Raw genomic sequence first — 22728 nt, 5'->3', positions numbered from 1 at the left:
AGTATTCCCAGCTCTACTCACCTAGTAGATAATATCCAAGGTAGTACGCTGGTAAGAGTCGTGTGACTCGGTAGGCGGAGTCAATCACCAGCTGGGGAAGGAGGGTCCGCACTCGGAAAAACTTGGCTTGCTGGAAAGGAACGCAGGATGAAGATTCATCTGTATCAGTATAAACACCCTTAACTTCAGCACAACAAACCAGCTTTCAGGGCAAGAGGCAGTAGTAGCTGGTTACTGTAAATGTATTTTAGTTCGCTGTGATTTAATTTCACCATACTATTAGGGAGAAAATGTCCAGAGCATTCGCACTGTTTCTTAGTTAGTGGTTGAAACAAGGCAGAAGGCAGGCAGAACAAGCTTTTTTGCAGTGGTTTTAGATTCGCGGTGAAGAGGTAAAAAACATGAACATTAAGCCGCTGCGAAATTAAATTGCATTTACAATATATTAGACTGAACAACCTGTCACACCTAACATTTGCACATCTAGCCGCAAGTGTTCAGTCAGTCAGTTTTCAGTATTACTATAGATTTTACTACTGCTGTGGTCCCTGACACAGGAGTAGGCAGCAGTCGGCTAGTCTTCACACTTTTTTTCCAAAAAAAACACAGACATTTTTCTGTTAGAAAATCCAGCCTCACCTGAATAAGAGGGAACTGTAGCCGGTGTCTGCTATGTAGGAAGTACTGCACGCTGTAACATAGGCCCTGCCATGGGAGGAAAAGAAGAAAAACAAGAAAAAACAATTTGAGTACAATTGACAGCACTTAACGTGTAACGGAACGTGTCCAATTATCATGCGCTACCAGTTATCGTCCAGTTTGGGTCATGTCCACATGTCAAGGTGTATTACGCCAAAGTCAGTTCTCATGAGCAATCAAGAACGAGATAAGTATGATCCTTAGCCATATCTCTCTCTTTTATACAAAACAATGAAATATCTTTACGTCCAGCGTCTTACGTACCTAAAAGCTAAATGTTAGCCTGTTAGACCGTTACAAGTTTAACTGGTACTGAAGGAATCACAGTGGCTAGAACAACAGCTCCTTACCAGAAAGGCTCCAGAAAATACCACAAAAACACTCTTCTCATTCAGGCAGTGAAGGGGTCCAACATTGTCCCTGCAGAAAACATTATACACCAGGATAAAAATCAATAACCAAAGACAAGGTTATAGATTGTGATAAGCCAATAGTCATCCTAAAGTAAGGATCTACTCAAAGAATACAAACATGAAACAGGGCAATTAATTCTTCTCTGGCAAATATTATTACTACTAGCTACTATCTACATCTTTGTTATCTGCAGTTTGCAGAAAAGCTGGTAGGGGGACTTGCCATCTTGCAATATAATATGGTCAAGGATCCTTTCAAAAATGTTTCTATCGGTGGCCAGTCCTTTCTCAAAGTTTAGTGCTCCTCTCTAGTTCTAGTCCAAATCGATTCAAGAACAAAATATATATCAATCCAGATCTTTTTCAAATCATGCACAAACAAATAAATAAACAAACAGTGATAAACACATAACCTCCTCTCCTGAGGAATAAAGTCAAGACTGACCCCAAGTTCTGGTCTGACCCTTGACATGGCAGCGACAGGGAGGAAAACTGTGGACCAATCAGGGCTGCTGCACAGTATGACATCACCATCGCCATAACGACATGCATCCCAGCATGCACCAAGCTGGAGGGGCTCAGCAGCTGGACCAGCCTGGCCAGTCTTGTCTGGGGGATCTTGGGAGACACTGGAGGAAAAGAATTTCAAAAGATGCATGTTAGAATGTTATGACACAAATCTAATTCAGTAATTGTCACAGAACTTCAAAAGCAGATTGTCAGATATGTTTGATATCCCAGGTACAGAGTTTTGACAGTTCCCTGCTTAGCAAAAAAATCAATTTAACTGCAAATGCGCTGATAAAATCAATGACATTCTATATCATATCCTTGGATAAGATATAACTTTTTTGTAGCAAGAGTTTTTACGGCTGGATGCCCTTCCTAACGCCAACCCAAACCCTACTGCTGGGCTTAGGACATGAGAAATATGTGTTAAGTGCCTTTCCCAAGGGCACAACGTCTGGGTGCATGTCCGGACATGTCTGGGTACTCCACTGGGGATTGAACCTGGGTCTCATTGGTTCATAGCCGGATGCTCTGCCACTATGCCACACAGACGCCACTATCATAACAACAGCTATAAGCAATTGCCATCCCTACCTGTGAGGTGTCTGGCGTGACTGGTCCCTCCCACCACCACCGCCGCCCACAGCAGCAGGAGGTAACCCCAGTTGTATGGAGACACCGCTTTAAACAAACAACCTGCAACATAAACAACAACAAGTCAAGAACAATAACAACAGCTAATCCTGAGAGAGTAGCTGTCTAGAAATATTTTAAGGTAAATTCGTAATGTACTGGAGCATATCCCTTTTATTACTCCTACATCTAAACTAATCTTTTGAATATTTTGTTTTATTGTTTAAATCTTAATGTTTAAGAATTCTTTCTTGGTAGAAAAGACAGGAATGGAGTGAGTGAGTGAGTGAGTGAGTGAGTGAGTGAGTGAGTGAGTGAGTGAGTGAGTGAGTGAGTGAGTGAGTGAGTGAGTGAGTTGATAAACAAATTACCAATGATCCCGCGGCGAGTGAGTGAGTGAGTGAGTGAGTGAGTGAGTGAGAGAGTGAATTAGTGAGTGACTTGATAAACAAATTACCAATGATCCCGCGGCGAGTGAGTGAGTGAGTGAGTGAGAGTTAGAGTGAATTAGTGAGTAACTTGATAAACAAATTACCGATGATCCAGCGCCATGGATGCAGCAGGTCCACCTGGGTTGTGAGTAGAAGGCCATACACCCCCGCCGGCACCAGTAGTACGGCCCACAGCTGGCTGGCAATGGTGCGAAACAGGAACACCTGTGGGCAGGGAACAGGTGGTATGGCCCAGTCAACAGTTAGACTTCACAACACTATCCATAACGCTTTGTAAACCTTGCAGTCTCAGTGCAAAAAATCAGAGATGGCAGAAGATACGCACAAATATCTGCACACACACACGCACGCACACACACACACACGCACACAAAGAGTCGCTCACACACAGTGACACAAGAGTAACACACACACACACACACACTCAGGCTGTGACACACACACACTGTGACCAAAGAGGTTTTATCAAATCCGTCTTGCTGTGACTGACACACACTGACACAGACTCACACCGGCTGGAGACATGTCACCATAACCTTGCTTCAAGTTCAACATGGACAGTACATCTTTTTTTAAACTCTCTGGTTCATAATAGTTTACAATCAATATACATACAAGGCTTTGCAGATACATTTCTTATAACGACGTTATACGAATATCTTTAATATGAGCTACGGCCGCGTGGCGCGTTGGATACACCCGATCCCTCGATCTCGGAAGTTAAGCAACGCACGGTCCGGACAGTGCTTGGATGGGGGACCAACCAAGGACGTCCGGATTGCTGTAGCCTCACGAAGCTTTCCACGAAATCGTCTTCCGGGAGGGACGTAAAACGGGGGTCCCGTGCTCGAGGAGGTGCCTCGAACACGTTAAAACAGCCTCATTACCCTACACATTGGGTACCTGCCTGTGGCACTGGCTGCAAATACACCTGATATTATTATTATGATAAAGTAAAATTGTACGAGGAGTGGGAGGGGGGCAAACTATAATACAACAGGTTCCGAGTATTCTGTCCATAAAAACACTGCAACTTACCTCTTGCATAAACCAGTGGGGCTTCGCCGTCATCTTAATTTCCTATGTTCGCTTATAACAGACAGGAGAACTCAATTTTCCACCAAATTCTTCGGAAGTCATTCAGTTTCAATCTGCCGCCATCAGCACATGTAGCGTAGTGAAAATAGCTGCTGGTTTGCGAACCTCCGATTCGAAAGCTGCTGATTCGTCGTCACGTGCGGATCATTTCACGTTTGATGGTTTGTTGAACTTTCCTTCAAAAACAACGTAGGAGGATGAATTTGTTGTATCCTAATCGAAACATTATTGAAATGAAAAAGATTATCAGCGATGCAAATTTCAAATATTCTTAAAACTAGGATATGACCATATACGGCACTGCTTTTCAGGCTCCGCTATATAAAACCAAGGAGGTTTAAACCAAAGTGGTCTGAAATTCCTTCAGCTTAGAACCAAATTGGCAAAAAATGCGATTGTGCGTGTTTTTTAAAGTAAAAAAAAAAGTTCTTCTAGTAACTAAAACGTTGAATTTATCGCACCACCTTCCAAAACTGGGAAATGTACAAGTGGGTCAAACAACGCTTGTAAACACGTTGTTAGTTCGCAAGCTAAAAATCAACCCAGGCGACAATAACTATCATCACCGAACAACTCGCCAGTTTGTTACTCACGTTGAAAGGAAAGGACACGCTACGCCCCATTAAATATATATTTCATCTTTGGCTACATTTAAAAAATAGATCGGCATTTGTACAAATAAAAGCCGATGATATTATAGACCTCAAATATACTTTAAAAATGAAGATAAAAAAACCTTAAGGTACGTACACGTCCGCTTCAACGTAGCTTAATAGGTTTTATGTTCGTCACACCCAAAGCGACTCAATAAGGCTTTCTAGACTTTCTTCCTTCTTCTTCTTAAAAGTTTTGCTTTGTCCCGTGTCGGTTTCATTGCAGAAGTTGTCTGAAAACTGATAAACGGCACCCAAAATCAAAACCACCTTCTTTTTATTGGACTCCCTAAATTACCAAACAATTACTTTTAACTGTCATGCTAGACATCCTTTGAAGCAAAGGCTAAATGCTCAATGAGTGTCTTTAAATTGTTCCAAATAACACCTATTTTGCGGACCGTTTCATTATCACGCCGTAAAACCGTCTCTTGAATGGCAGACACTTGTCGCGGAATGTTTTGTTAGTGGGTAGCAAAGAATGCACGACATGCCGAATGAATATAACACAAAGGTATGGAAATTACAGCTTTGAGGAGGAATTTCTTATCGAGGTTCGGAGTCAGTCGTAAGGAGAGCGAATCTAAGATGGAGCGCGTGTTTTCTGCCCCCGACCTGCGCCTAGCTCCCTCAACAGGTGTCCGATCGCAGGTGAGTTGGTTCCTCGTCTTTGTTTTCCCCTCTCGGTGCCTTTGTCTTGGTAGCGTAAGGCGTGCCGTAATCGGCATTGTGTCAATAGTGTTGGTTCAACATTTGGTTAAAGGAGCGTTTTATTTTTCATGCCCTGACCTCACGGTGCTTGTGTGTGTGTGTGTTAACAGGCCTGCCCGAATGAGAGGAGGCGGAGGCACTACCACTCGTCGGCTAACATGGCGTCGGCGGTACCGGGACTTGACGGGGTGGACTTTCCGGAGGAGCTCCGCTGCCCGGTGTGTCTGGATGTCTTCTCGGAGCCGTTGTTTCTCCCCTGTTGCCACAACCTGTGCCGTGAGTGCGTGCGGGGGTTGATCGAATCCCGCGGGGGCACGGCGTACGGCGTTCACATGTTCCCCTGCCCGGAGTGTCGCTACGATGTCGTCGTTCGATCCGTGGACTCTCTCCAAAGGAACCTGGTCCTGCAGCAGATGGTGGACCGATGCAAGCAGGGGAAGCTGGCGGCGCAGTCCTCGGGGGCAAACGCGAGGGGGCCCGAGGCGCCCACCTGTCAGGACCACGCTGACGAGGCCCTGGAGTTGAAGATGTTTTGCGACCCCTGTGAGCGGCCTGTTTGCTACAAGTGCATGGCGTACGACCACAAGAACCACACCCTTCTACAACTGGAAGACGCCTGGTCAAGAAGAAAGGTAACTTCGACTTTAACCTTAAGTTAGAAGTTAAGATGAAAAGATCGAGCAACACGTACTCTCTATCAAGCCTATTTCGTCTTACCGACACACGACCCTTAACTTCTCCGGTTTCAAGACGTTCTTTTGCTAGGAGGGCAAGTTGTACGATCTTCCGGTACCCAACATCTGCTTAGAAATTTACATAAAAGTTCTCTTTTTAAGACATGCTATATCATATTTGTCAGCTCTCAGTCCAGAAGAATATACGTAGCTGGGTATCATGGTTTTAAACGAAGATACAAATGCAATATCATTCCACAATACTGTACAAAGCTGACGCTTGTTTTGAAGCTTAGGTACTTATCCTCCTTGTCAGCTGACTAAATATTTACTCCCGGCCCGTTTTCTCTTAAGGACGCGTTCTCAAGAAACATCGAGATCTTAAGAACAAAGACCGAGAGTGTGGAGAACTTTGTGGAGAAGCTGAAAACCATCAGTGAAAGAGTCGAGGTGAGTACAGGTGTGATGGGCACTTCGACAATAACCTCCATAGCAGGATCTATGGGCCTTTCTGGCTTATAAATCCACTTTTTGCTGATGATTTTTTTTTTTTTTTTTTTGTACTGGGTGTCCGGGCCGGCTGCACAAACCTCCCAGTACAAAAAGAGGTCATCAGCAAAATGTGTATTATAAGCAAGAAAAGGCAAATAGAGCCTGCTATGCAGGCTACTGCGACAGAATGTATCGTATAGGTCACGTTTGCGTATCTAAGGATATCCAGTCTATAGTTTCCGAATCTTGAATGTGTTGAAAATTATTAAATGGACGATATTCTAATGCAGCATTGACGAAATATCCAACAGATGAATTCTATTGTGACTACAAGACAATCCTGTACATTTATGCTAACGCATTACAACTGAGGTACTATGCTATAGCTAGTCAGGGTTAAAAGGCTCCCTAGTTATTGTTAACAGTTGGCTTTGCCACTGATCACTAGTTGATAAATACAAACAACTCACCAGCTAGGCTGATCGCCTCGAGTCCCGCGTGTGCACATTACGTTCTAGTCTGTACGACGCAAACTCCAGCTGTCCGGGGGTATCTGGGTGGATGGCCGTTACAGGCGGCGAGCAGATACGGGGCTTGATTGAAACCAGGCTAATTACGTTCTGGGACAGTGCAGGTGTGTTGGGATCACCTGTCTCGGGGGTCTAGTTTCCGGGGTATAATTATGACACCTTTCGGGTCGTAACACGCATGTTAATTGATATCTTGTCTATCTCCTCGTGTCATTCCATGCATGGTTCCTTTTAAAACTTGTAATTTACATTTTTCTTGATACTGTTTGAGAAAAAGATCATTTGATAGATAGGATCAGAACTTAAGATTTGTACGTCGCGATTCGAATGGTGATATTTTGGCGACACCCCAGTAACGGTGCCGTTTTGAGCAATAATGTGATATGTACCAGCTATTTTTAGGCATAAATGTGAAACGAAGTCTTGTTGAAAAATGCTCTGCGACATAGCTATGTCATTAAGAGAATTCACAAGGTAACAAAGAATAGATGTGTTGACAGATGTATTTGTGACTAAAACCCACTGTGAATAGAAGAAGCAGAAACGTCATGCCGTGCGTTGTGCCACAACCTTCATTGCAAAGGTCAGAAAAAATAGATGACACATTGGAAACCAATCTGTTACATTATAAAATCATTTTGAGCATTGATGCTGAAAAATATATTTGTGCAAAAACAAGGCGCCGTGTTGATTACAGACAAACGCATCGCAGCGGAAGCACATGGTGACCGAGGGTTGCGATGCGCTCATCTCCGTCATCCAGCAGCGGAAGAACGCCCTGCTGGACGAAATCTCGCGAGAGGAGGACGAGAGGCGGGAAAGTCTGGACCAGCAGATGACCAGCTGTACCCAGGAGTTGGACAAAGTGAGGGAGGTTTTAGACACAGCTCAGGAACTTCTCGATAAAGGAGCCCCTGCGAAATGTCTCCAGGTTCGTATAGCTCCGTTTCCTTATACCTAAGACATTTCTGAATTGTTGAAACCAGTAACACAGGTGTAAAGTTATGAATAGATATCATTTCATTTCCGATAAACTGTTGTATCCGTTCCGCGTGTTAAAAACACCTAAGCTATGACACTCACGATACACAATGCTTTTAACAAAGCTGCTTAATTTCTCTCATCATTCATTCCAGACTGCAAAGACGCTAAAGGACCGGTAAGTAATTTTTTCACCCGTTTCAATCTAAGCGTCTGATGACTAACAAGTCTCACTTGTCGTCTTAAGCAGCGTTTGTTTGGTTGGCCCACGGTTAGTTATTGGTTGCTTGAACATAGAATAACCTATATCGTTATGACGAAAATCATGATCATTATTTTTAGTGACTACTAGGCGGACTATTGCCCTTAGCTCAGACATCGTCGACACATTACTGTACATTTGCTTTATAACCTTGTTGTATTGCCAGGGTAAAAGGCCAGGCCATGGACCAGTTGTCCCTGTACCCGGTCACCAGTGAACATCTCACGCCGCTGGACTTCGACGTCTCACAGTACATCGACACTCTCATCAGACTAGACTTCCAGAGAGGTATGATAATGTGAATGGTGTCAAAGTTTCTTGTTTGTAGAAAAATAAAGCTGAATCTATGAATACAACATTTGAAAGTCTGTAGTGCCTTTGGTGCCTCAGTGCACAATGCTGTATTGGTAGAATGCGAAGTTAGCTATTGCTAATTGACTTGATTATATTATTATTATCAATATCACTGTTTCGTTATTAGCTTCACGAATTGAAACTTGTTTCGTTCTGCCTTCACAGGAAGTCCGGAGCCGGAAGTTGTGGAGGAAGAGAGTCAGCGCCAGTCGTTAGCGCAGAGGTTGCCGGGATTCTTCAAGAGAAAGAGTCGAAAAGGTAACTATTCTAAAAGCAGGGTCTTAGGGCAACGCTGTACACTTCGTTCGTAATCGCTTGAATTCATTAACTCATTTATTAATTAAAAATAATGGCTAATTTACGTCCATTCCTATGGTCGCTTCCGCCAGGATATCTCGAACGCTTCCTTCAAATTCCTTCTTCATTTTTCCTACATCCTTCCTTTCTTCCCTTTCTTCCTTTCCTTCTTTGCTTCTTCCACTCGTTCGTTCACTCACATACTCGTTCACACTTACGCACGCACGCACGCACCAATTCCTCACTCACTCTCCCACTCTATCAATCAATAAAGCAATCAATGACTTTTTGCTTGCAGGCGTTGGGATGCAGTTCGAGTTGGACCCGAAGACGGCGCACAAGTACATCCGCATATCGAACAACAACAGCACGATGAGCTACGATCCGGACAGCCTGCCCACCCGACGCACCTTCGACGCGCCAAACCGCTTCAGCAAGCACAGCATTGCGATGGGGGACGTTAGCTTCTCAAGCGGCATTCACTACTGGGAGGTGAGCGTCAGTGTGTGTGTATGTGTGTGTGTGTGTGTGTGTGTGTGTGTGTGTGTGTTCGTGTGTGTGTGTGTGTTTGTGCGTGTGTGTGTGTGTATGTGTACTGTCACGGTGTATGTGTGTGTGTGTGTGTGTGTGTGTGTGTGTGTGTGTGTGTGTGTGTGTGTGTGTGTGTGTGTATGTCGATGAGTGTGTTTGCGTGTTTGTGTGTGTGTTTGTGTGTGTCCGCGTACGTGCGTGTAGATATTAGATTCCATTAAGCTGGAGGAAAGGATAAGACAGCAAACAAAGTGACCAAGACTACTCCAACTCTTACAGGTGGACGTCTCTCGGAGCATCTTCTATCGCGTGGGCGTGGCGTCCGACAAGTTCCCGCGAGACCAGGCGCTGGGCGAGAACGAGAGTTCGTGGTGCGTGGACCGGTACCTGCACGAGTACTCGGCGCTGCACGCGGGGGAGGTGGTGCAACTCTCCCTGCCGCCCGTGCAGAACAGGTAATAGCATGAATCACGCTCGTCTAATATTGAGTAGTCTTATGCTAGGGTCACATTTCCAATCTGGGGCCTGGTCGGGCAGTCTTTCGGAACATTAAGAATGATATAAAAGATAACAAAAACACAAAACTTACCCAAAATTATCTAAGAGCATGGCTTGTGCAAATTTATTGATATACATTTAGATTTTCCTTTCCCCAAACAGCCCGGCCGGGCCCCGGTTAGGAAATGTGACCCTAGCATAAACAAGACTCCGAGGTTTCCTTGCGGTATTAACAAGGAGGTTAAACTATTCTACACTTGCTATAGGGAAACTGTGGGAACACTTCCCTCGCAATGGGGAAATGAGCTTTTTGCGGACTTACTCGCATGGCAAATCATTAACCCTACTTTTGCCCAATTCTAATCTCCATAACCACTAGAAAGCCCTGGTGAAGGGCTCACATTGGGTACTAGCAGACCCATGCAGGACCTACAGTTAAAGTCGGCTTTACATTGAATTGAATAGGACTGTTATGTACACTTCCATATGTTTCTTTGTCGTTTTTAATTGTTTGTTTATTTGTCTGTTTGTCGTCATTGGTTGTTTGTTTTGTTGTCATATGTCATATCATAGACAAACTGTAGCCAATCACTTTTTGGCATGAACACACAATAAAGCTCTTTCATTGTAATTTTCCGCAGGGTTGGTGTGCTGCTGAACTACACCGGCGGCACACTGTCTTTCTATAACCCCATGAAGAAGGAGCACATCTACACGTTCCACGCCAAGTTCGAGGACCCCGTCCGCCCGGCCTTCGACGTGGGGAAGGGGGAAGTCACGGTGTACACGGGGCTCGCGCTGCCATCCTACGTCTGCAAAGGGAGTTAAAACCCTAGTCCTAGTCCTGCTGAGCCCGACAATTGTCGGTTTGCACATGCTTGTTCCGTCTGCTAGCCCTAAGAAATGTCAGGTTGAGGGTATTTCTAGAATGTGCACGTTGTACCCGTGGCTATGCAGTTATTGTAAAGCGAAGTAACTAAAAATGAGCAATATCAAACTAGTAGCCTTTGTTTTAAACTACTTCAGCAGTGGGGTTCTATTTTCCTCTGGAAATCCAGCAGGACAAGGGTACACTGTCCTTCTTAAACCCGATAAAAAAGGAGCACATCTACACGTTCCACGCCAAGTTCGAGGACCCCGTGCGCCCGGCCTTCGACGTTGGGAAGGGGGAAGTCACGGTGTACACGGGGCTCGCGCTACCGTCATACGTCTGCAAAGGGAGTTAATCTAGTAGTGGATCTTCAGAAGACTTTGCATTAAATACTATACTATCGATTTAACATCTTAATCTAAGAAGACGCTTGGAATGTGAAAAGCTTCCTCTGTTCATCAACGTAATGCCCCTTTCTTAAAGCCGTAAGCAAATGTACAGCAACGTCTCAAGGATAAGTTGAAAGAACATAATATTATATATTAAAGGTTTCTTGATATTATAATGCCTTTATACCTACCATGACCTTAATAGCACAGAAATATTTACCTTTACTTTAGATCAATCGGATTTTCCGAATTGCAAGTGTTTAACGGGCTGACAATTCCAAACTTTCCTGGGCGTTGAAATCAACGCGATGGGAAGCGTAATATATTTTGACGCACTTGTGTATGCAATCATTAATTTTGGTAGGCGTGGAGCAGATTTGAGGGATTGATAAGAAAAGAGAAAATCAAGATCGAGCCGACACGATGTCTGCGAAGTCATCGGTTGGAACAGACCGAGCATTTGGTATAACAGTACACGTGAAATCCTCCTCAGGGCTTTATATCATAAATTTGAGACGGGCAATTCTCAAACTATAACGGTAGCTGCGGATTGTATGTTGTGTGCACCGGGATGAGAGTCAGTAAAGGTGAGACTCACCTGTTCTCTTGCCCCATCCAAATAAATGTGGTGAATTTTGATAGACAAATAAAAGTTTATTGATCATAGTTAAGTTATAACAATCATCATAGTACTTGTACATAAAACAAAATGATTTTTCAAGACTATTATCAAACTTGCACATGTGACTCTTCTCTCGCCGGCTCTCCTTCTTTGAAGAATATGCTGTTATCCAACTTAAGACAAGATAACGTTTTGGCAGAAATTTCCATATCATCTCCACTCTCTACATAGTTCACATAGTTAATGATCACAAATGGTGGTCGAAAATTCTTAAAACGACTCATAGAAGGATTACGCTTGTGCCTAGATACAAAAGCCTGACATCTAATAATGATACAACGTGACGCATGAAAGTCAGGAATCGTTATGAATGGGTAAAAGCTATTCCTTCTTTATCTTATACATTTATATATAAGAGACATGCAAATGTTAAAGATCCTGTTGTGCCCATGAGGAGTATCAAAATGACACGGCCTAGGATGCTAGATGGAGACCATCTAGTGGCAGATGATGGTCTGAGTATCTAGCCTGACTAAGTCGCGCTCCTAGCGGCCGGTCCGAGGCTTTTACTGCCCCCTAGAAGAGTGGGTCATTAACCTCCGCCAGCGAGAGATTGTGTATAATAAACACAGGCTAGATCTCTATCTAGCATCCTAGGAAACCTGCTACTGTGAGGTACAGAAGGCAGACCGGAGGTTGATCGGAGCGGGTAATAGTATAGCTTTCACGGCTGGATTCCAGACTATTTTCTTCATGTGGCTCATTTGCTAAACTTACTTAATGTTAGTCAAGTTACCAGGTTACTAGCGATCCAGTCTATTTGCTTAAGAGTACGTGACGTCTTTTCGCCTATATGTGAGGAATGTGGTCACATATGGTTTTCTTCATAACCGTGTGCGAAACAGACAAATAGGTTACCAGGTCTTGTGGTTAGGGCATTAGGGTTGAAAACCGTCAGGAACAATGAAAGACCACGTGCACACGATCTGCCACCTCCCACCTTTGAACTCTACCTGGCTGGCATACCGTATTTACCACAGCATGGCACAGGTAACAATAGGACGGTGCCAAATAATTTCAGGGGTGATGTCTATCCCTGCGCTTTCACTTCTATAAATAAATACGGCATTTGGATGTCTTTGACGACATGTATCCAATTGTAACGCTAGCAACTTGCTACAGCTTGCAGAATGGGCTTGGGGATTAAAGAAATTTAGGCTGCAGAAGGGGAAATGGAGATCATGATGATTATTAGGACCAAATGTGTCCCCCTTATTAGACTTGAAATAAAATCGCGCTCTTCGCAAAAAACACCGTGGCTAGAACGTGCAGAAGTGTTGGGGATTTCCGCTGGTATCGGCTGGTGTTGGTGCTTGCCGATACTAGTATATAGTGTGTTGGCGCTGAAGTTCTCCAAATGGCGGACAATCCTCGCCAGGATCTGTACCTGGAGATATCTAGAAATCTTGTTCATGAAGAACTAACAGATCTCCGCAACTATGTCAGCGGTGCGAACATTTTACCAGCGGGATTCGTGGAAAAAGCCAACGCTCACCAGATCTTTAACCAACTGGAGAAAGTACAGAAGTTAAGGCCGGGAGATCTCGCCATTCTGGCGGACCTGTTGAGAAAAATCGGCAGACACGACTACGCCGAGAAGGCAGAGAAGATCGCTGAGAATGAAAAGAAAGGTATGTCAACTTTCTTGTATGTGATGAAGGCGGTTGCATTAAAAGAAAGAAAAGATGTCTGTAATAACTTTTTAATATTTCAACAGCAGCGTTGTCTTGAGAAATACAAGCCATTGGGTCAGGTTGCTGAGAATGAAAGGAAAGATATGTCACACAATGATCGTAGGACTATTTGTACGAAACATCAACATGTTTACGTGTTTGATACAATGATTACAATCCATAATTGTCTTGAAACTTATATGTATACAGAATCTGCATGTCAGTGTACATCAATTGCTATGACAAATACAAAGTTGGTGACGATTTTACAGTCTGAGTCAGTAATTATATTGCTGTTTTGGCTCCATTCAGAACCTTACACGCAATATTGACGGAGGTGGCAGTGAAATGCGTTGTAATATGTGTGAGGTTAACGTTTTTGTCACGTCAACAAAACAAAGAATATGGAACACGCATGTATACGGCGTTGAACACCTCAACGTTGTGCTTTAGGTTGAACAAGTCATGTACGCTAGGTTGGATCGTTTAGATCAAGCGTTAGACCAAGGTTCATGTATCAATATCCTAGTAATGCACACCTATTCTCCTGGGACTGTGGGCAGTGTTTCTAGTTAACAGCTGTCCTGAATTGTTTGCGTGTCTTTAGTCTAATGTGGCTATTCTGTTGTCATGAAAATTTGTTCTAAGGCCTACGTACTCGCCAGAACACTTAACATGGCCGGACGCCATGCACGTCTTCGTGGGCACAAAAATGGCGTCGTAAGTAAACAACATGGCTACGTTTGCATAAGGTTGTTGCCAAGGCTTTAAACAATCAATTAAGGGAACAACGTGTGAACAAATAGACCACCCTCCGTAAACCCTCAGAATTAATGTCCGGCAGCATTTTTCACTAACCGACAATTCATGAATGTCGTCATATTTGTAGGTTGAACTTTGACTCTCGTTGAAAACACTATTCGTTTTCAATTTTATACCCGCAGGGCTTAGAAGGAACCCCACTGTCCCAGCCAAAAGACCAAGAGAGGAAGGTAGGTGAAGTTGATTGTTTCATAAACCATTTAAACAATAGAAAATCATGACAGATTTATTGTATGTCTTTATTGATCTAAATTTATTGTAACATTCATTTTAACAGCATGTAATACATTACTTACCTACACTAGAGTTAATCTAGACCTATGTTTTAAAAAAAAGCTGTGTGATTAGACATAGACATACATTGACAAAAAGAATGCAAGATACAAATTTATACTCTGAGTGAGTCTGAAGATGCAGGTAACATACAAAGAGTGGGGATCTGGCGATATGATTAATGCGGAGAAGGGAAGCGTAGGTGTACTGTGCTTATTTATCATTTAAGGACTTAAAGCAGTAAACATGATTGCGCATCCGACATAATACATCAAAATGATGCTGTTTCTTGTTTATAGATGACTTTGAGAGGTTGAAGCACCTGTTGACAGAGGTGAGAATAGAGGACGGCACCCAAACTGACACCTACAACAGACTAGCCAGGCACGTGGCAGAGGCATGTCTGACCTTCCGTGCTGAGGTGCCGAAGGACGGAAACTGCATGTTTCACGCCGTGTCCGATCAACTCTTCCGTACAGAGGGGAAGGACATTAGTCACGTGCAGCTGCGGAACCGGGCAGTCGACTTCTTAAGAGATAACCCATACAATGTGAGAGAACTTTAACTATACTGACAAACGCTCGAATGTTTTAACAATATTTATGGTAACATAACATGTCTTTAGGTTGCCTCACATTGATGATCATAACCGAATTGTGAGCGAAACGTGATCAGGTTTGACTTGCATTTGTCTTTGAAATTAGCTCATCTAATATTGACAAAACAATCGATATGCATATGAATATAATCGATAGACGCAACGCTGATGCCGATGTTCTGATTAAAATTGTACTTTCAGGACAACGGTGACCATCTCAGTGCCTTCGTCCCAAATCAAAACTGGGAAGGTTACCTGGACGCCATGTCACGTGATGGGACGTGGGGAGACCACATTGTCCTACAGGCCATGGCAGACATGTTTGGTCATGACGTCAGCATCGTGTCCAGTGTAGAGGCGGAGAACTACGTCACCATCCTGACGCCATGTACCGGGACTGCGGCCAGAAAAGAACCGCCTCTGCTACTGGGGCATTATGCCGAGAACCACTATGCAAGTCTTGATTGTGAGTTTACCTTTGATATTGTACATATAAGTAGATTGTAATGTTTAGGTTAAAAGGTAAAGTAGATACAAAAGTGTGTCCACATCAAGTTTCGCAGGAATTAGAATGAAATTTAACAGGTAACAGACGAGTATGAACGCTGTTACGCTATGGAAAAACAGTGGTCAATGCAACATTTCTGGAGAAGCTATTGAGAGCATTACTGATACTTGAATCCATCTCTCTGAGACAGGTTCACCCCAACCCTCTTTCAGCCAGCTGAAGAGGAAGGGGGAGGATGGAGAAGAGTTTCCTGTGGAGAAGAAACCAGCTCCTTGTAGAGAGGAAGGGTTACCAGTGGGAGGTGAGGGGCTCCATATATGGTACCGGTAGGATGTAGAGAGTGGTACAATGTAGGCGCTAGGCACATTGATTTCTTAACTTTGGGTCATAATACCATTTGCATATTTATGTTCATTTTAGCGCAATAATAAAATAGTAAAATGGAAGGTCTGCCAGGTATTTCTTATGTCTACCTGTGCCAGGGCTAATAATACTGTAATACTTGTAATAATGTTACAGTGGCACTACTACTAGAGGCAAAGAAAACAAGCAGTGCAGGCAAAATTGAAAAAAAAAATTGGGATGATCTGTACAGTAACACTTAATATTCTATCTTGTTTTACAGATGCTCGTAAGTACTTCTATTTCATCAAAGAAAAGGTCAGCTCAGACTGGAAGGACCTGGCCTTCCATCTTGGGTTTGAACAGTCTGACATCGACAACATCGATGGAAGAAACCGAGATGACAAGTCTCGCCGTATGGACCTGTTGGAGGAATGGCTCAAGCGTAACGGAGAGAGAGCCACTATAGAGGTCCTGATGGAGGCTCTGTCTGAGGCAAACCTGCAGAGTGTTGTGGATGGTCTAAGGAAGGAGTTTCTCGGTAGGAAATTCTAAAACTTTGTAGTCTCAGATTTCTTCCTAATATTTGCTTATATTTTGATTTCCTTTTTATTCCTTTGAAACATTATATTCCATAAGTTGAAATCAATTGACTTTAAAATTGCTTTAAAATTGCTTCTTTGAAATTGACGTTTTCTCTTAGTCTTATATCTCATTACTTTGATTGAAGCTGGCAGGTGTAAAGAAGAATAGTTATAATCAAATCACTATGAGAGGGTTAAATACTTCCACTATCGACAAAACCCAAAATTTTCTGGTCTGTAATTCCCCTAGAGATATTTAGAGAGTCTGCTGAAAAAAGGATAAAAACCGAGCATTTTGCTGAATATTATCATAAATGTTACCTTCTCTGTTCTCTTCCAGAAGTTGCAGGTCCAGTTGGAGCTGCAGGAACAGACTCTTCATTGACAGGTGTGAATCAGACCATTCCTAATTTCTAAATGGCAAATTACAGTACAGGAAATCTCATCTAAGTTTGGTCTACCGGTACTTTTTGTGACATACAGGTTATCTTTGAATTAACAAAATATACCCTGATAGACCATTAAGTAGAATAAGTCCTTGATATACACATGTATATGTATATATATATATATATATAGTAAAAGGCAATATCAACTTAAGGTACATGTACCAGTACTCATTATTGCAGAACTTAAGGTACATGTACCAGTACTCATTATTGCAGATCAATTAAACTTGCAAAACTCTGTCATCAAGTACCATGAGCTGACAACTTTATTCTCTGAAATGTTGTCTTTGCTCTTTGCCTAAGTTACTTTCTCACTAAGTTTGTATTTGAAATCGATCACACAAACCTCTCTATTCCAGATGTGTTCCAGAAATCTGTGAAGAAGTACTATGAGTTAAAACTAACTCACTTTAAGCCTCTGATCTGGAACGACGAATACACACTCAACCTCAGTGATATCTTCACCCAATTGGAGTTGGTACAAAAACAAAAAAAACACTATAAGATATTGGAAAAAGATAATACTATTAATAGGTCGGAATCAATGAGGAAAGAAGAAAGAAAAGAACTGAAGTCGCTAGATGACTTGTTCAACCCAGATGTCACCAGACTGTCCACAGCTCCAAGGTGCATTCTGATTGAGGGTGAAGCCGGAGGGGGGAAGACAACGTTTCTGTCCAAAGAAACCTTAGATGCCGTCTCACAGAAAACAGAGCTGGGCAGACGGCACGACATCGTTCTGTTAATCCGACTCCGGGAGGTGAGAGAGGGGGAGACCATAGAGGAGATGGTGTGGGACCAGTGTGTTCCCGAGACAGCTGAAGGTATTGATGTACTGTCCATCAGAGAAATCCTACAGATGAATGAGTCCCGTGTGCTCTTCCTCCTAGATGGGTATGATGAGCTGCGGCCTGAGGCCAGGGCAGCTGGGCAGACCATTCCCAAACTACTGTCTGGCAAGATGTACCCCAACAGCACGATTGTGATCACCTCCCGACCCTCAGCAGGAGTGCAGCAGCACACCCGGCCAGACTATCAAGTGCACATCATGGGCTTCTCCCCTGAACATATGGTGAAATATGTGCAGGAATACTTTGTCATGACAAAACATCCTGAGCTGGCAAAGACGCTCATTATGCAATATTTCATAGTCACTAAAGAAATAAGGTACTTAAGGCGTTTGGGAACTGCTGTATTTCTCAAGGATCAGGAACTATTATGCAACCTATTCCAGATCCCAATGTTCCTGATGTTGCTTTGTCTCCTGTGGGAGGAGGACCAAGAGATGGTGTCTACTTTAACAATGACAGGGCTGTACGAAAACCTGCTGACATGTCTGGTTAGAAAGTACTGTGAGCGGGAAGGAGTGGACATGCCAACAGAAGGCCTGCCTGTAGAGGTTACTGAGTCATTACTGCAGCTTGGCAAGCTTGCGCTAGAGGCACTGCTGAGGAATGAAACCCTGCTTGACCTTACAGAAGTAGAGAGAGAAAAGGTTAATTGGAAGCTGCTGTTAAAGCTTGGTGTGGTCTCCTTGGAGGTTTCCTCCTCTAGATTGCATCCTAGGAAACAGCTGAACTTTTCCCACAAGACCATGCAAGAATTCCTTGCCAGACGATATGTTGATTATGCTCAAGTGAACATTGTAGAGCTGCTGCAGCTCACCTCCATAACAAAGGTATTTGAACTCAGTAACCTGCTTCAGTTCACGTGTGGCTGTGACTCACGAGCAGCACAAGCTGTAATGGAGGAACTAAGCAAGCTCAGCAACAGAGAGTTCACACACTTACGACCTGAACAATTTGAATGTTCACAAGTGCCAATGGATCAAGACATGCAAAAGTTCTGCAAAACCTATGAAAGGTTTGCATCCTTGTGCCTGACCATCCTTAGTGAGAGACAGGAACCAGAAGTGCTTCAGGGTATCAGTCAAGCCCTTCCAATCGTTATGCTGGACGGCTCCACCAACAGTAGAGAAGCCACAGCTCTTAAGTATTACATACAAAATCTTCGTGCAGCAAACCTTCCAGACAGACTCATAATTAAGATCCGTGGAGGCACTGATAGCAGAGACACAGTTCAGTACTTACAGCAGTGTTTTACAACTTCACTCCCTGGACTTAAATTGGACTTGAAACTATCAGGAAGGTTTGACTCACCTAACCAGACAGCCAGGCTGGTTTCAGGTCTGAAGTATGTTCCTTGTCTGAGAGCACTGGAACTGTCATGCGTAGACCTAACACCATCATCACTCCAGCAACTTGTGGAGGGGTTCAGTCACATGTCTCTGCTTGAGGAGCTGGATCTTGCTGGCAACCGTGACCTTGGTGATGCTGGGATGGAAGTCCTACAGATTGGGCTGTCCAGTGTTCCACACCTGGCTGTACTCTGTCTTGGAGGGCCATGGTTGGGAGTTGGTATGAGAGCTGTGGGCATGTCATCCCTGGCTCCCTACATGGGCCACCTAGTGGGACTGACAGAATTGAATATTAGTAGTAATCTGATCGGTGACACTGGGCTGGAGTCTCTCATCGCCGTCCTCCCCATCTTCACTGCCATGCAGGTGTTGGTCCTGTTCAACACCAGTATCAGCCCCACAAGCATGCGCAAACTGGTCCCTGCACTGTGTCAGCTAACCAGACTCATCAAACTGGACATTAGTCATAATGCCATAGGAGACCCCGGGCTGGAATGCCTGGCTGCTATCCTCCACCACCTCACAGCCATGAAGGTGTTGAATCTCAGATATACAGGTGTCACTGACGAGGGAATATCATCCCTGATCAAAGCCTTGCCTTACCTTGTGCAGTTACAGGTGTTGGATGTGAGAGGCAGTCACATAGGGGACTCAGGGATTGTCTCACTGGTGCAAACACTCTGCCAGCCCAGCAGTTTGGACATGAAGCAAAACCCTGGTGACAACAGTCTGACCACTGCCCCTCACTATAATAACACACTACAGGAGCTGGACATTGGGAGGAATAGTGGAGTAACAGGAGCCGGACTGGGTAGGGTCACACAGCTCATCAGCGCACTGCCGGCACTGACCACGCTGAACATGTCTGGTCACTGGGACACACCTGTACACCTACCTGACACAGCTGCCATGGCTCTGGCCGAGGCTCTACCCAGACTCCCTGCCTTTAAGTGGCTGGACCTTGACTACATCCCCATGGAGCCTGCAGGGTTCCAGGCTGTGGTGCAGGCTGCTGAGGAACACCCAACATTGGAGAGGCTACAGTGAGTTATATATATATTGAATATCCTATAGGTATGCTCTACTCCAGGGATACATTTCTAAGTCAGTGGTCTTTCAATTGACTTTTGCTGCACAAGTCCAAGACTGCACTACTGATAAATGTACCTGATAGATACACACCTGTTCTGGAACATATTCTTCAATAAGGTTATATACCAAACTTAAGTGTGCATCGATCCTATTCAGGCTTTTCATTGACCTCATAATGATTACAACTTGAATCCTAAGGTGACCATGTTGGCAGATACTTGTAATTGGATCAAGCAGTAGCATCTTCATGTACTGAACAGGTGTACGCTTTAATCTAACATGGTACAGATGACGTCAAATGAAAAGACTTTATGTGGCACCAATTGGTTTAGGCCAATTGGGGGGATTTCTTGTTAATCATTAGTTTTACTCCCACGTTCTGTTCCTTTATACAGCTACAGTAGGGATCTAGTTCCTGAGGGAGCGGACACCACAGCCAGCTGCTTGATGCTGTTCTGAGTTCCCAACATGCTGACCTGTACATTGTTTCAACTGAGGTCAGCATACTATATATTTGTGGGGTTGTATATAAACTTGTGTGGCAATGCCAATATGTTGATGACATTGATGTAGAACTAATTTCCATTTGTTTCCATTAAAATAGTTAGAGCTGCTAAATACAACACAGTAGGGAAACAAGTTAATTTCAAGGCCTGAAAACATAAAACTTTGCTAAAGCCCCAGTGCAACAGTTTTAAAAGCTCTTTAGGAATAAATAAGGCTGATTATAAGAAGTTTATTGCAAGTTCATGCCCGTGGGCTAATTGCAAATACATGATAAAAACATAGGAAAAACATACATGCGTCAGTAAACTGTGTCTGACTTTGTTGTAACAATAGGTTACTGGTACTATATACAATTGTTGGCTATATCTAAATTAGCTGGCTATATCTAAATTAGCTTTTTTGATTATAATTATGTGATAATCAGAATAGAACTTCATTTCTAACAGAATGTTCTCTATTCAAAGAATGCAGTCTTTCAATGTAAGAATGTTATTGCCATTTTAATCTATTTGGCAAAAGTTCACTTGCAATGACTGATGTTTGCATGCCTGCAATTTTTTATTCCATTGCAGTTATACCTGGATGTGCTAAAAAGTGTGTTCTTTTACAGGTTTTGAAGGTGTGGCTGTCCCGACAGGTGCCCTCCAGTCTGGACCCCCTGTGTAAGTACACCAGCAGGTGTAAGGTGTGGGGGACCACAGGTGTGCTAACAGGTGTGTTTGTTACAGGTGTGGCTGTCCCGACAGGTGCCCTCCAGTCTGGACCCCTGTGTAAGTACACCAGCAGGTGTAAAGTGTGGGGACCACAGGTGTGCTAACAGGTGTGTTTGTTATAGGTGTGGCTGTCCCGACAGGTGCCCTCCAGTCTGGACCCCTGTGTAAGTACACCAGCAGGTGTAAGGTGTGGGGACCACAGGTGTGCTAACAGGTGTGCTAACAGGTGTGTTTTTTACAGGTGTGGCTGTCCCGACAGGTGCCCTCCAGTCTGGACCCCTGTGTAAGTACACCAGCAGGTGTAATGTGTGGGGGACGGCCTACGAGGACAGGGAGAAACTGGACATCAACCTGGCAACAGCCGAGCAGTTCTACCAGAAACTCCTGCAGCTAGAAAATAAATTAAGGGAGTAGGGAGGTCAGGTCAAAGATCAGGGGTCAATTACAGTAGAACCCCAGGGTTTCCTAGGACTTTGTTTTATAAATGTTGTTGACACTTTATGTTACATATGTCATCTAACATATGATTTAGTGGCAAATTGTTTTTACCATGAATGGAATGAAGAGCCTACAGAAAGTTAAACAAACAATACTACAACATTCCCAGGACATGTTACTTTATAGTTGGAATTTCTTCAAGAAATCTTTGTATTTTACTAAATCACCTAGTTATATTAGTATCACAGTCCAGCACATTTATAATTCTAGTTATTCAGAATGATCATCTTGTCATGGTGCAGTGAGTAGCTTGTTTTACTTTTAGGTCTTGCAGCACAATTTATAGAACATGATCTTGAATTAAGACCAAAACTGTACAAACTCGACTTGTTCTAGTAGACATGCAATCTTTGTGGATTGTCACAGAGATCCCACTTCACTTCTACTGTGATATTTTGTACCAATCTGAAGTAATCTGTGATGTGGTGAATAAAATGTGCCAACAGATGCCGAGACTTCCCAGTGTTGTAACTGATGGTGTAATGGTGTAATGATGACCACCACGGTGGGCATCCTGGGTAATTGGTTACGAAGGACCCTGTTTTATTCGTCAAATGGTTTCGCCCATGTTAATGACGTCATTCATCATTTTCTTCTTGACTATTCAACGTGATCTTCACCTCCTGTATTATTTCATTTACCCGCCCTACCCTACCTGCGGGATAGGTAGGGCGGGTAAATGAAATAATACAGGAGGTGAAGATCACGTTTTTACAAGAGGCGAGTAATACAGTTTCCTGGC

General features: G+C 43.5%; 3 protein-coding genes and 1 long non-coding RNA gene across 5 annotated transcripts; 2 read left to right on the top strand and 2 right to left on the bottom strand.

The window, feature by feature from the left end:
- Nucleotides 1-18: 18 nt before the first annotated feature.
- LOC136423396 (uncharacterized) lies at nt 19-1167 on the bottom strand. Its single transcript, XR_010753733.1, has 3 exons — nt 1050-1167; nt 640-705; nt 19-130 (listed from the first exon to the last, which is right to left on the bottom strand). It is a non-coding gene; the product is annotated as an uncharacterized lncRNA (long non-coding RNA).
- A 31-nt stretch (nt 1168-1198) lies between these two features.
- Nucleotides 1199-3893, bottom strand: LOC136426665 (nucleoporin NDC1-like). The gene is made up of 5 exons (XM_066415410.1): nt 3746-3893; nt 2791-2911; nt 2217-2318; nt 1558-1741; nt 1199-1211 (listed from the first exon to the last, which is right to left on the bottom strand). Exons 1-5 carry the CDS (start codon nt 3776-3778, stop codon nt 1199-1201), a joined length of 453 nt encoding a protein of 150 aa, XP_066271507.1. The 5' UTR covers nt 3779-3893.
- An 856-nt stretch (nt 3894-4749) lies between these two features.
- LOC136423385 (E3 ubiquitin-protein ligase TRIM63-like) lies at nt 4750-11788 on the top strand. The gene is made up of 10 exons (XM_066411532.1): nt 4750-5109; nt 5280-5801; nt 6198-6293; nt 7563-7796; nt 8002-8024; nt 8275-8396; nt 8628-8720; nt 9058-9251; nt 9570-9745; nt 10430-11788. Exons 1-10 carry the CDS (start codon nt 4975-4977, stop codon nt 10614-10616), a joined length of 1782 nt encoding a protein of 593 aa, XP_066267629.1. The 5' UTR covers nt 4750-4974; the 3' UTR covers nt 10617-11788.
- Nucleotides 11789-14306: 2518 nt separating this feature from the next.
- Nucleotides 14307-21706, top strand: LOC136423372 (NACHT, LRR and PYD domains-containing protein 3-like). 2 transcript variants are annotated; one of them, XM_066411519.1, is made up of 9 exons: nt 14307-14395; nt 14798-15048; nt 15298-15562; nt 15795-15905; nt 16230-16487; nt 16871-16918; nt 17339-20219; nt 20664-20765; nt 21504-21706. In XM_066411519.1, exons 2-8 carry the CDS (start codon nt 14941-14943, stop codon nt 20725-20727), a joined length of 3735 nt encoding a protein of 1244 aa, XP_066267616.1. In that variant the 5' UTR covers nt 14307-14395; nt 14798-14940; the 3' UTR covers nt 20728-20765; nt 21504-21706. The 2 variants fall into 2 exon arrangements, with proteins under 2 accessions (XP_066267616.1, XP_066267608.1); XM_066411511.1 differs by lacking the exon at nt 21504-21706 and adding an exon at nt 21395-21471.
- Nucleotides 21707-22728: the final 1022 nt, after the last annotated feature.

The sequence above is a fragment of the Branchiostoma lanceolatum genome, chromosome 1, assembly GCF_035083965.1.
Source record: "Branchiostoma lanceolatum isolate klBraLanc5 chromosome 1, klBraLanc5.hap2, whole genome shotgun sequence".
NCBI classification, from domain to species: domain Eukaryota; kingdom Metazoa; phylum Chordata; class Leptocardii; order Amphioxiformes; family Branchiostomatidae; genus Branchiostoma; species Branchiostoma lanceolatum.
This window is presented reverse-complemented; position numbering and strand designations above follow the sequence as displayed.

Bases quoted from the DNA above. Each gene is read 5' to 3' on its own strand.
- LOC136426665 (XM_066415410.1), bottom strand. From the start codon at position 3,778: ATGACGGCGAAGCCCCACTGGTTTATGCAAGAG. The intron at 2,912-3,745 runs GTAAGTTGCAGT...CCCTGCCCACAG, and splicing joins CCCACTGGTTTATGCAAGAG to GTGTTCCTGTTTCGCACCAT. The intron at 1,742-2,216 runs GTAGGGATGGCA...CTTTTCCTCCAG, and splicing joins TCACGCCAGACACCTCACAG to TGTCTCCCAAGATCCCCCAG.
- LOC136423372 (XM_066411519.1), top strand. From the start codon at position 14,941: ATGTTTCACGCCGTGTCCGATCAACTCTTCCGTACAGAGGGGAAGGAC. The intron at 15,906-16,229 runs GTGAGGGGCTCC...CTTGTTTTACAG, and splicing joins GGAAGGGTTACCAGTGGGAG to ATGCTCGTAAGTACTTCTAT. The intron at 20,220-20,663 runs GTGAGTTATATA...TCCTTTATACAG, and splicing joins CCAACATTGGAGAGGCTACA to CTACAGTAGGGATCTAGTTC.
- LOC136423385 (XM_066411532.1), top strand. From the start codon at position 4,975: ATGGAAATTACAGCTTTGAGGAGGAATTTCTTATCGAGGTTCGGAGTC. The intron at 9,252-9,569 runs GTGAGCGTCAGT...CAACTCTTACAG, and splicing joins GCGGCATTCACTACTGGGAG to GTGGACGTCTCTCGGAGCAT. The intron at 9,746-10,429 runs GTAATAGCATGA...AATTTTCCGCAG, and splicing joins CTGCCGCCCGTGCAGAACAG to GGTTGGTGTGCTGCTGAACT.